General features: G+C 46.9%; 1 protein-coding gene across 5 annotated transcripts in view; it reads right to left on the reverse strand.

Moving 5' to 3' along the window:
* IFT172 (intraflagellar transport 172) overlaps positions 1-12,713 on the reverse strand; it is a 38,964-nt gene that overhangs the window by 17,018 nt on the left and 9,233 nt on the right. For 2 of the 5 annotated variants that reach the window (XM_061989584.1, XM_061989579.1), the window contains exons 11-27: positions 12,498-12,659; positions 11,415-11,468; positions 10,787-10,890; positions 10,071-10,156; positions 9,471-9,583; positions 7,198-7,365; positions 6,690-6,826; positions 5,832-5,939; positions 5,247-5,331; positions 4,823-4,915; positions 4,419-4,496; positions 3,775-4,023; positions 1,949-2,027; positions 1,431-1,551; positions 893-1,037; positions 727-816; positions 244-341 (exon numbers count right to left, since the gene is read on the reverse strand). In XM_061989584.1, the coding sequence (XP_061845568.1) occupies positions 244-341; positions 727-816; positions 893-1,037; positions 1,431-1,551; positions 1,949-2,027; positions 3,775-4,023; positions 4,419-4,496; positions 4,823-4,915; positions 5,247-5,331; positions 5,832-5,939; positions 6,690-6,826; positions 7,198-7,365; positions 9,471-9,583; positions 10,071-10,156; positions 10,787-10,890; positions 11,415-11,468; positions 12,498-12,659 (1,970 nt within the window). The remainder of the gene's footprint in view (positions 1-243; positions 342-726; positions 817-892; positions 1,038-1,430; positions 1,552-1,948; positions 2,028-3,774; positions 4,024-4,418; positions 4,497-4,822; positions 4,916-5,246; positions 5,332-5,831; positions 5,940-6,689; positions 6,827-7,197; positions 7,366-9,470; positions 9,584-10,070; positions 10,157-10,786; positions 10,891-11,414; positions 11,469-12,497; positions 12,660-12,713) is intronic. The other 3 variants (XM_061989582.1, XM_061989581.1, XM_061989583.1) reach the window with 3 other exon arrangements.

A 12,713-nucleotide genomic window follows, 5' to 3' on the forward strand; every position in this document is an offset into this window, starting at 1 on the left:
TCCTCTGCTACATGAGATCACTGCACTCCAACTGAACCTCTTTCTTGTCCTGGTGGACAAACACTAACAGTCTGTGACTTATCTCCCCACAAAACTCTGAGATATCAGCTCTAGGTCTCTACGTGCAAGGAGAGTACCTCTGACCTTCCCAAACCCTGCTCCCACCCCAGGAAAGGGCTCCTCTTCACTATAGCCATTTTTTTCTGGGTTCAGTCTTGGACTAGTACCAAGGAAGATGCTCACCTCTCTGCTTCTTTGTACTTGCCCTGCTTCTCCATCTCTTGGGCTTGGGTTATATAGAGCACAGACACTTCTTCTTGACTCATACACTTGACTGCCAGCTGCCAAAAGGAACACACATAGGAGAAACTACAGCAAGCCACACAGCAACTCTCAATGCATGGTAGTGAAGGAGAAGGGGAAACCCAACTTCCTCTTCCCTACAAGCAGGTGCAGGTGCTACATGCAATGCAGAGAATGTGCAGTTGTTTGCTACTGTGATCAAAGCAAACAGGACCACCACCCTTGGAGATCTATTTGTGTCAGGGTGCATCCACAGGTTGCTGAACTTTACTTCAGCAACTGATTTCTTGCTGGCTACTGGATGGCCCTACATGCATTCTTTTAAAAGAGGGCTTGTTGGTGCCTTGTGCGCCAACACCTCCCAATGAAAGACATTCCACCAAGAGGGGTGAGGTCCCCAGAAGCTTTGGCTTCTGACTCTACCTTATGAGCCTGCTCCCAGAGCCCAGCTTGTGTGTACATGTCAATGGCATCTTTGGTCTGGTCTCCTTTGATGTACAGCTCCTCTGCAACCTGGAGGGAAACAATCATACTTATCAATCCCAAGGGACATATAGAGCAGCAATGATTGTGGGCTGTGTGGCCTCACCTGATACTCCTGTAAAGCTGCATAGTGCTGGGCAATCTTGGGGTAATATTTGGCTGCTGTCTGTTTCTCCTGCAAGTCCAAAATGTAGATGGCCTTCTTCCACTGCCGGGCTCCCAAAGCTGCCTCAATGGCCTTAATTGAGCACCTAATCAAAAGCATAACTCCTTACAGCCAGACAACAGCCATCTCCTCCAGCTGAGTTAAGCCTGGGAGACCAGTGTTCTGCTACTTGTTCTATGATTCTATGATTGTCCCTGGGTTAGAGCAGCAAAAACAGCATCTGAACATCAGGCAGAGCTAAAGGGAAAGAACTAAGAAGTAGGACCACAGGGAAGAGTAATCAGGGCTGAAAGACCTTGGAAGAGATGCAGGAGGGTCTCTAGGGTTGGGGCTGCACATAGACACCAGGAGCACTGACAAAGCAGGGCCAATATGGCTTACTCAGGCAAAAGCCCCTGCTGAGTTAAGCAAACTGTGTCAACATCATAGCTTGCCAGCTTACGTTGCTGATGATTATACAGCCATCACCTGCCCTCACCTGGCTTCAATGTAATGGTTAATAGCAGCATCCAGCTGTTTCTGTTGCACCAGATGGTCTCCCCAGGCCTCCTCCAGCTTCACGACTTCTGCGGGAAATGCCAGGCGAGCCAGCTCCACTGCTACAAGGGGACAGGGCAGCTCTCACACTCAACCCAGTAAAGCAGAACTGTTAGGTGAATGTGGGCCTTGCATGGGACACAGAGGGAATAGTGACTGTCAGATTCACTCCATCTCCAAGGGGCTACCCGGTAATCTGGACCAAACCTGTGGAGAGCTGGATGAAATCCATGCTGGTGCAACCAGCATGATCAAGGCCTTGGGAAGAGAATGCTGTTCTGGGACTGTGTGCAGGTACAACCATGTGAAAGTACATACATTAAAGGAGACGATACATGGAAAGTTCAGAGCATCTAGGCACCTCTGGGCTCCAGAGCAATAACTCATGCTGCCACCAGGCCAAAGGACCCAGGCTCCTGCTGGGGATGGATGGGGGCAGGAACATATTGAGCACAGTACCTTTCAGGAAGGCGCTGCCCTTGCAATAGCACTCCAGAGCCTTCCGTGCGTTCCCGACCTTCTCTAACAGCTCTCCAGCCTAATGACAAATACAAACTGCCAATTTCCAGGGCTATTATCTGTCCACATCATCATATACCCTAATAGTCCCACATACAGAGCCTGTCAGTCCTACCACACAGACTTCTCCATCAGCTATGCCTTCCCCACTAACAAAAAGCACGGGCATAAAGGGAACTTCTAGGAAAGACTGCATGTGCTGAGCCCACAGTCTTCTCTGCCCATAGAGATATCCCAAGTGTTTTCTGGGACATTGTCTTCTAACAAGACAAGAGTTTTTCAGACAACCTCCCTTCTCTGCACAGTGGCTGGTGCAGCAACAGCCTCTTCTATGACCAGGGCCCCTGGGGGCTCTGTTATGCCAATGACTGTAGGGGAGCTGTGGGCATGAGTAGCGAAGGGGCAAGCTCAGCCTCTGTGGGAAAGGGTAGGGGTGAGGCCCAAAGCTTGTAGAACTTAGTAAATTATATAAGAAAGGTCATCCTGGCAGACCAAAGTTTCATTCCCTTCAGTACCTGAATGCTGGCAAAACCACATATCTAGACAAAGACTGCAAGAACAGAGCAAATATGCACCAGCCTTTCCCCCATTGTATCTGTCCACCTCTGACAATCTGCAGTATAAAAGCTTCATCATGTTTATGTCAGGATACCCTCACATCATCCTATTTAACGGCTTTGCCTCTATAATTTGACTAATCACTTTTGGACCATTTAACATCCAGCAGCAATGAGCTCCACAGTTACTCTTTGAACTGAAGGCTTAAGAAAAAGTGACAGATTTGGAAAAGTACAAAACGAAATGGTCAGAAAACACCAAAGGTAAAATGAGACTGGGGAACTGTAATTTATGCAGGACACACAAAACAGACCAGCAAATGCACTGTTTGGTTTTTTCATACCACACATAACTGCACTGGGTAACTCACAGCCAACATTGTAGATCAAAAAGTACGGATGGCTCAAAAAAAATTGGACAAGCTCATGGAAGCAAAATCTATCAAGACCTCTTAAACAATAAATCTGTTCTGTTCCACTACAGTCTGCAAACTGCTGGAAAACACAGGAGGACTCTAGGGGAAGAACCATCCTGTATTTGCCTACCCTGTCCTTCATTTTCCTTTCTTACACGTCTGCAAGAGGCTATGGTTGGCCAGGACACCAAGCTATACAGCGGTCAGACTCAGCACTGCTTTACACATTAACACGACCATGTGCTGCGTGAACAACACCCTTTGTTTTAAAACCGTCACTTAATAAGTAGTTACCAGGTTTTTGTGATACTAGACATAGAGCATAACTACTTCCCTTCTCTATGATATTCATGGTTCTACAGATTGTCTTCATAACTTACTTTTTTTCCTTAGCTTTTTGATTTAGACCATCCTTATATGAAAGCTGCTCCATCGTGTTTTATTCTGCTATGAGGAAGCACTGTAGGTTTTCACAGAGATATCAAGTCTTCTGTTTGATTCATTACTCCTTTCCTGTTGGTTCCTATCTTCCCAAGGGCCTCTGACTTTTACTGAACACCCAGCTGATGTTTTGGAGATGTGTCATCAGTGAGTTGTGATCCTTTTCCTGACTAGTAACAGTAATTCTAGACCTCATCTGTGTATAATGCATATGTAGCATTTCCCTCCAAACATGAACTGCACATTTATCAACATGTAATTACATCTGTTGCTTTCCAGCTTGCACATGCAGAGGACAGATTAAGAGTTTTGATACCACTAAGAAGAAAGCCCAAGAGTGTGGGCCACTCACCTGCTCATACAGTTCCCCTTTGATCAGGGCCATGGAGACCTTGTTGATGACATCCCCGTTGGTCAGGAGCTCATCCCTGCCCATGGCCAGCCGTGCTGCTTTGGCCGGCAGCCCTGCCCGCAGGTACAGGCTGACGGCTGCCAGGCAGTCGCCCTGTCTCTCTTGGACCTCCCCAGCCTTCTCTTCCTGCTGGGTATCCAGCAGCCACTGGTAGTAATCCCGACGCAACTTCTCCAGTGTCGGGTGTCCCTGTGGAGAAAGGGGGCACTGGTTCACCTGGGCAAGGCAAGACAATTGTCCTGCTCATCCTGCAGGCACTGAACAACTCACGTTGTTTGTGGCACCAGAACTCATGCTGCCCATTAAGTAGAAACCCCAGTGTCAGTCCTGTGTGCCACTGCATCAAACCTCCTTTTTCAAAGCCCTAGACAGTCCTAAACCAATTTCAGTAGCTTTTCTTCCTCGCTGTTCACCCAGATCAATACATCAGTGCACTCTTCCCCTCTGCTTGGAGCCCCTCCAAGCAGAAGTGAGGTCCTGATAGGGCAAGTGGAGAGAATCCAGACCCTGAGTGACCTGGGCTCCCAACCAGAAGACTTCTCAAGCACACTCAGCCCACAGTCCAGCACAGTGATACTCTGTACCTTGGCCTCGGCAACCATCACGCATTCATCCCACATGTGTAGCTCCTGGTACATGTCCATGGCCTCCTCTGTAGCATTCTGTGTCAGAGAGAAAAGTGTCAAGCTGAAGGTTCCATTTAGCAGGCACATTGCCATTGAGCTCTCATTAGTGGGCAGGGTTAGATGTGCCAGACACTTTAAAAAGTGTACTGTCCCTATTACGTGGATATACATCCTCCCTCACCCTTTTCATGCACCTCAGGGCAATCCTACACCTTGGAACAAGAAATATCTCCTTCTATTTCAGGGCATAAACTCTTCTATCAGGAATAAGCAACCCCTTCGTTTCCTCTTACACACCAAGGCACAAACCTCCCTGCTCAGAAACAAAAGAGACCTTTTCTGCTCCATTTTCCTTTACTCACTTGTTCCAGGAAGATCATCTCTGCCAGCTTGTAGTTCTTGTTTAGCATGGCCAAACGGGCACGCACCAGGTAATGGTCTGTACCGTCCCCACCCTGCAGACAATATCAGTTAGCTCAATCAGTTTGTTGAGTGAAAGAACAGGCTCTGGAATGATGCAAGGGAGGTGACTACAGCTGGGGTCTGTGTCATTACAGAAAGTGAAGATGGCAGAATCACAGGAGTGACAAGACAGGAATGATACAAAACGGCTTGTCAGAAGAGAGACCTGGGGAGGTGGACGAAGGATTATGTCAGCAGTTTCTACATGAGCAGGTACTGGTCTGTAGCACAATATCAGTGAGCACGGACACAAAAGATAGCATGTGTGTAAGTGTTCACAGGAAAGCAGCTGCCCTCCACAGCAGCAGCAGCCGTTTGACTTACGTGCTCTTGAGCTGCCTGGTCAGCAATGGCGTTGGTTTCATGCAGAAACTGAACTTTTGCCACATTGCCCAGAGCTGCAAAGCACCTGGAAAAAGCAAAACAGTTAGTCAATAACTGGGTTTTGTTGCCCACATTTGGTCCAAGAAAACAAAACCAGAACCTGGGAAGAAGATCTAGCACTGTCAGCTGGAGAGGTGGGGTAGCCCTGCTTCAAGAGAAGGATTTTGCCAAGCCCCACATTCAGGTGTGCCCTCTAGCCCTGCTGCACGGGAGAAGATATGGACATAACTAGTGCTCATGCTTCCCTTCCCCAGGCTTCAGAGATGTGCTGAGTGTGACAACGTTTGTCAGCTCCCTGAAGCAAATTCATGCTACAGAGGGATGTCTTCCTGTCCCCAGTTCTAGCACTGCTGTCTAGGATGAAAAGGCAAAGTCATCACTGGAATAGAGAACATTTAATTCTCCAATGCAGTGAATCTTCCAGGCCATACAGAAAGTGACAGCTTTAGTTAGGCCCTAGTTTCTGTGAGGGATCCAGCAAAGAGATTGTTTAAGCCAGGAAGATGTTTTAGCTTCTTCCCGTACCTCTCTGCAATGTGCAGCTGTCGAGCTTCCAAAGCCAGTCTGCTCAGTGTCTTCCACATGGCTTCAGTCTCTGGGGACATTTCCAGTGTCTCCAAAAATGCAGTAGCCCTTGAGAGAGAGAGAGATTTGCAGACCTTCAGTAGCAGAATAGAAGAGCTCTCTGAGGAAAATCCTGTGACAGGAGATTCCTAACAAGAACTGCACTGAAAACACAGTAATCTGGGTGCGACTAGTTCTGAAGAGGACTGTTTCATTAATAATGTACTTAAGAGGCATATGACCAGCTGAAGTGTTGTGTCTGAAGCAAGGCCCTGATGCAAAGAAGTCTCTGGGGTGGTAATAGTGCAATGAACATGTGAAATTTTCTTCCCTGGCCAATTTGAAAGCCCCATAACAATGTCAGCAATGCCCAGGTGGCTAACAGGCAGTCAGCTTTTACTCTGCACGGCTCCTGAATAGTTCCATTACACTGTCACTATCCCTGGAGGAGCAGCAGCAAAAGCACCTGAGTACTACTTCACATCTGGCTGCTATAGAGATGCTTATTCACTGCAGTTAAGTGAAAGCTGCCTTCAGGGAATTTCTGTCAGTGTCAGTGGGAGCAGACGTGTGTCCCCACAATTGAAACTACAGGGCTGTGAGGATAAAAAAGCTGAATATTCACCCCCAAAGGACTCTGCTGCACATGACAGCCAGACCTGGAACCATCACACTCAGAGCCTAAACTTCAGCTCTGCATGGAAAGCTGTGCTGCTGTAGTTCATGGATTACTGACTCTCGGGTGTCTGTTATATGAAGTGTGCTACCATCTGTGTAGTATCACAAGTGTGCCATCATCTGTGCTGTATTAGCACTTACCTGTGATAATCCCCATCATCAATGGCAGTTCCAAACTCTATGAGGCCTTCATCCAGGGTGTAGGACACAGTGTGCACCCCTTCAGATACTATAACTTCAGTCTTTCCATCATTCCGTTCCAAGTCCACAATATCCCCCTGGAAAGAGCCTGCTATCAACACTCCAGTGTTCTCCTGAAGTATGCAGGGTAGCACAGATGTGGGAACAGCACTGCAACAGCTCTGCTCTTTAAGGTTCTGCTGAGGTTAAGCTCACACTGAGCAGACATAGTCTTTGTCTCACCAGAGGGAAGGAAAAAGTCACAGAGCAGCTCCTCACTGTATTAACTACCTCCATCTTCTGCCAGAAATGCCTTCCACAAAGTTGTCTGATAAGCTTGTATTTTGTCCAGAAGAAACTAGCAATTCTCTTCTGTCTCCCTTCTGCAATACCACCCTCACTATCCCCACACCCATGAGCAAGAAGTAACAGAAACTGCTGTAGGTAATCAAAGTTTCCAGAATTTTACCTTCAGAGGAAACATGGTGGCTCGCTCTGGAGCATCAATGTTGTACCAAACACAGAGGCTGTTTCTGTTTTGAGCCACCACCACGTCACTGCCTGGGACCCACTGCACATAGGAGCAGTAGTTCAGAATGGTAGTCTTGGTGCTGCTTTCAATGTCATAGAGCTGCAGCTAGAAGGGGGAAGGGGAGAAAAAGGCTCAGCTGGGATCATGGCTGGGCTGTTAGCTCACATATACATCATATGAACACCTGGGCAAGCATCTTGTAAACAGGTATTACCAACCAGGAATTAGCCTTTTTCCAAGATCCTTAGCCCAAGCTCCCACACTCTTCTTTACACATGTTACTATCCAAGACTTGAGACCTTTCATAATCCTTACAGTACTTTAAGTAGCATGCTCAGATCCTGCCTGCCTTATTTCTAGGGAAATACGTATCTAAACCAGAATATGCCTTGTGATACTTCAGTTCCCTCTCACTTGCTGCGCTGGAACAGGAGAATGGTCTCTTACATCCTTCATGCAAACAAACTGATAGACCAAGAAGGGCCTTCCTTGGCAGTTCTGGGCTGACCTGTTCCATTCTAGGTGAGGTCCTACTGCAAGAACTGTTGCCAATACGGTGAGAGAGCGTATGTTTGTGTAATACACTGTCCTGAAACAAATCTGATAATTTGGAAGGTGTAAGCTGACATATGGTATAATGATGATGTTTGATGCTTGTAATTTATAAGTCCTAGGCTGTCTCTGTTCCTTATCTTAATTGTCCTCATCTAGCAAAGATAAGAAAGAAAGAGTAAATTGTTGTAGTCTCATGACACACTAGTCAAAAGAGAACAAGAAAGTCCCAAGTTTCAGTCCCTGCCAAACTGGCTGGAGAAATAGGTACAGATACAGCTTAGGAGAATCATGGTCTGTCTGATGTAGGCTAGTGGCAGTATTTAATGAAAGAGCTGTTTATGTAGCTTCTTGAGAGGCCATGCATATATGAACATAATACTTCATCTGTCCTCAAACTGAGAGAAGTAAATCCAACATATGGAAATATTCTCACTGCCAGAGGGACACTGAGGGGCCAAAGTGTGTCCAGAGCCAGGCAGCTGGGGAAGGGGCTGGAGCACAGTGTGCTGGGGAGAGGCTGAGTGTCCTGGGGGTATTCAGCCTGAAGAAGAGGAGCCTGAGGGGACACATGAGCACTCTCAGCAGCTCTCTGACAGGAAGTTGTGGCCAAGGGACGTTGGTCTGTGCTGTGGCCAAGTGGGGTCGATCTCTGCTCCCAAGCTACAGGCGATAGGACAAGAGGAAGTCTGGGACTTGAGTTGCACCAAGGGAGATTTAGATTGGAGATTACAAAAAATGTCTTCACTGAAATGATTGACAAACCCAGGAAGAGGCTCCAAGGGAGGTGGTGGAGTTCCCACCCTGGAATTCATGCAAAGCCATGTAGCTGAGGTGCTGAGGGACATGGGTTAGTGGTGGGCTTGGCACTGTGAGGGGAGGGGTTGAACTCAAGTAGCTTAAAGATCTTTTCCAACTGAAATGATTCTATGCTTCTGTGAAATCAAGTCAAGCATTCAAAGAGCCTTACATTCTTAAAGTGAAGAGGGCTTGACAGTAAAGTGAGTGGAACTGTAACACGATTGGTAAATATATCTTCTTGCCTTCTGCAGTGAGCTTCTTCAGCTATATCTATACAATTAAGCTAAACATGGCTAGGACATGAGGTAAGTACCCGCACAGCATAATCTGCAGTGTGAAACCATTACCATGATTTTGGTCATAGTTTTAGTACTCTCCTAGACAACATTCAGTCGTGGTCTGGTAATCAGCAGAGTCCAGGGCCACGCCAAACAAGCTATTTGGTTGTGATTATGCTGTTTTAGAGAATTAGAGAGTTCATCTTACAGACACAAGCCAAGCTGTTGCACAGAACACCTTTTTTTAAGTTCGTACCTTTAAGCGCAACATTAGGGTCGCCACCCTGAGTTTAACCCTTTTGTCTCCATCTCACAGCAGAAGAGTCTAGAATTTTCGTTTTCAGGTGTTTTGAGATGGAGTAAAATGTCTAGTAAATAACTTCATAATTAGCTATGACTCAAGACCAAAGATGCAACGCTGCCAGCTCACGCAATTTGAGCATGCTCTGTTTCTCAAAGGACTGGTGAAAAATCATGGTACTTCAAATGTGCTTCTTAACTGCCTCTATTCAGGCATATCTGCCTTTACCTCTCCCCACGCATGCTATTTTGCCCCGGTCCCCAGATGTGCTGCCTCACCCTCATTTTCTTGTCCCTGAAGAGCAGTTTCTGGCCTGTTTCATTCAGCTCCAGCCAATCAATCTTGCTGTCATGGCTGACAGTGCCAACGTTGTAGCCACCAACAAGGTCCACTTGGGAAGGAAAGAAAGGAAACAGTTTAAGCATCTAACACTCCTCAAAGTGCTGGACATTTAGTGCTGTCCTGTGGGGATCAAGTGCCTGGGACCTAATTAGGGCAGGACCCCCTGAGAAAACACATTGTGACATGAAAAGCAGAATGCAGTGACATTCTATCTTGATGCCTTATCAACAGCAGTGCAACACAGGCAGTGCAGGCAGCAATATCATCACGCTGACCTGCACAGAACCTTATGTCCAGGACACAGTCACAGTCACCCCCCAGTCATGTCCACAGCAGGCAGCCAACCTGCCAAAAGCAGGACAGCCTGGTCTGTAGTGGTCTGCTGCCAGACAGAGTGAATGCAAAGAGGGCCTTCAGGAATCTGATGCTTGGCAGAGTGACTGCAAAGAGGACCCTCAAGGACATGCTGCCTGGCACAGAAAAAGCAAAGAGATAGGAAGGCTGGCAAAATACAGGGGAGGGAGGTTAACATTCACCTGTGGCTATTGTCTTGATGTCTATCAAATAAGCCAGCTTCTTGCTCTCCTCCACGCCTCTTTGCCGTCTCTCATTGATACGGACACTATTATTTGAAGGGAATGATGACCGTTACCTTTACTGCTCTTTACATTCACAGGACTGGATCATGTAGTCCCTCTCAGACTTATCTGCAGTTTCCCCAAGCACATGAAGCCTCTTGCATCTTTCTGACCTATGACTCTTCCACATTGCCCACGGCTGCCTCAAGTGAGAACAAAACTTTCCGATTCACGGCTTCACTCTGGAAGCTGCCCCTCTGTAATCAGGGTCCCCAACAGTAAATTGGCTATGCTGCTTCCACTTCTGAGCAGCCCATGCTACTCCCTTCTCTTGAATCAGAAAATGGAGTATGGGATTTCAGAGGGACAGAGGAGGTCCTGCTGGCATTTTGGGTGCCTGATAATGCTGTAACTAGGACTGGCTGGATACAGGGATGCCTGAGTACATACAGAGATCAGCAACAGCCAAGTCAGGCTTCAATAAGCATGTATCAGAGGAAAATGGGCGCTTGTCCTCCTAGAACTTTGTAACTGTTAAGTGTAACTGAACTATTAAACCCCACCACCGATCACTGTCTCAGCAGTCTACAGAGTGGAACATCTCCAAGTGTATCTGTCTGAAGTGACTCTCACACAATGTCTACACTGGCCACACAGGCAGCTGTAACACTTACCTGACAAGATGAGGGTTCATGAACTCCGTGCGGACAGACCCCAGGATGTCATTGGTTCCATATTCCACTAGTGTCAGCTCTCCAGCATTAAAAATCATACAGACCTGAAGGTGAGAGAGGAATACACTCTTAGAGAAAAGCCAGGTAAGCACAACTACCTACCAATGAGAAGTGCAGGAAAGAACTCTGCCACACACAAGCATAAACTCAAACCCTCTGGGATAAGTAAGGAACTGTCCTTGGCTTCTTGTTGTGACTGCCAGCTTTTCCTCAGGGTTGAGGACTTCAATTCTGGGCCTGCCAGTCCCGCAGGAGCCAAACTGTCACCCTGACAGCTGTATTCGGCACCTCTAACATCCTCTTTGCCTGTCACTCTTTTATTGCTCCTCTCTCCTACAGGCTTATGATTTGTATAACTTGACACTCCAGATACTGAGTGTGTTTTGTACTTTACACATGGAAAAGGCAAGTATAAGGAGGAAGCAGATCAGGATCTGCGTGGGGAAGCTAAGTCCAGGAAACTGCTGAGAAACAGGGTTTTCCAGAAGTGGAGTTGACACTTTTTCTGCTGGTGCACACACAGCTTTACTAACCATTCATGGGTAGAATCCTGTCCCATGCAACTTACACTTTCATTGTCGAAGAAGAACTTCTCATTTCCTCCAGATCCCTGCCAGGCCACCTACAAAGCAATGAAATGCAGTGGGCAGATGCCAGGCTGGCAGCTCCTGCAGGGGACCAGGCTGCAGGCATTGAGGCCCACTGGCCAGCTCTCAACTCCCACAACAGACAGCAAGAATTACACTGTAGAAGGGATGATGTTCCAGCACTTCAGCTGTCAACATCATTGTTCAGTCATTCCCAGACTTCAAGTTCCACACTTCCCTCTCCTTTTTTTAACCTCTGCTTAAGACTCCTGTTTTCTTAGTGTAGTATCTCATTGCTTTCTGAACACGAGGCCTTTACGTGACCAACGTACTCTCTCTATGCTGTTCTTTTGCAGCCACTTCACCTTCCTCAGACTAACTGGATTGCAAAAAGCAGCCTCAACAGCCCCTTTGCCTCTGTAAATCTTCTCCACAGAATCAGTGTGTGAATTTGTGGGGGCAGAATCTCCACACCACATGTAGCTGAAACCCCTCTTTTTTGGGGTCATGTTAGCAATGACTGATCAGCACAGTGCCAGTGGGGGACCAACTGATTTGAAACTTGAGAACACCACCAGATAACACAATAATTACTGTGACGACAACAGGCAAGTGGTCAGAGAGGCAGAAAACCAAAAGCCAAGGCTGCAGCTGACACTTGCACTGTGAAGAGAGGCTGTCTTCTTGAGCTACTGGTAATAAGGTGATGCCAGGCTTTTTTTGGCAGATGCACAGTGAAAGGATGAGAAAGTCATCATTAGAACAGTGATTCCAAAGAGACTGAGGAAAAAAAACTTTCTCCACGAGGACAGTAAAGCATTGTAACAGGAGAGCAGAGAAACAGGGGTCTGAGCAACAGTGGGATCTGAGCAGCAATGTCTGAATTTAATACTGACCTTCCATGGGGTAGGAAGTCTGATGAGAGACCTCCCAAGATCACTTCCAATCTGAATTATTCTATGATTCTTTGAAAACACATATATGGTTCTCATGCAGAAAACACAGCCTCTGAGTTACAAAGTTATGCACTTGACACTCAAGAAATGCCACAGATTTTCCCATACCTCACTGAGCTTGTTGGAGCTGATGTCACCCAGCAACAATGTGTCTGATGTATGGGCCACCAGATATCTGTCTTTCCCTAAGATCTTCACCTCATCGATCTCATAACCATATTGGGATTTCAACACAACTCGAGTTCCTGTTGAGAGGTTCTTCACAATGACCTAGAGAAAGTGTGAAAAAGCAATACGAGGCCATGCACAGAGAAAGAATGTAAG

This window comes from Colius striatus, chromosome 2 (genome assembly GCF_028858725.1).
Source record: "Colius striatus isolate bColStr4 chromosome 2, bColStr4.1.hap1, whole genome shotgun sequence".
In the NCBI taxonomy this organism is placed as follows: domain Eukaryota; kingdom Metazoa; phylum Chordata; class Aves; order Coliiformes; family Coliidae; genus Colius; species Colius striatus.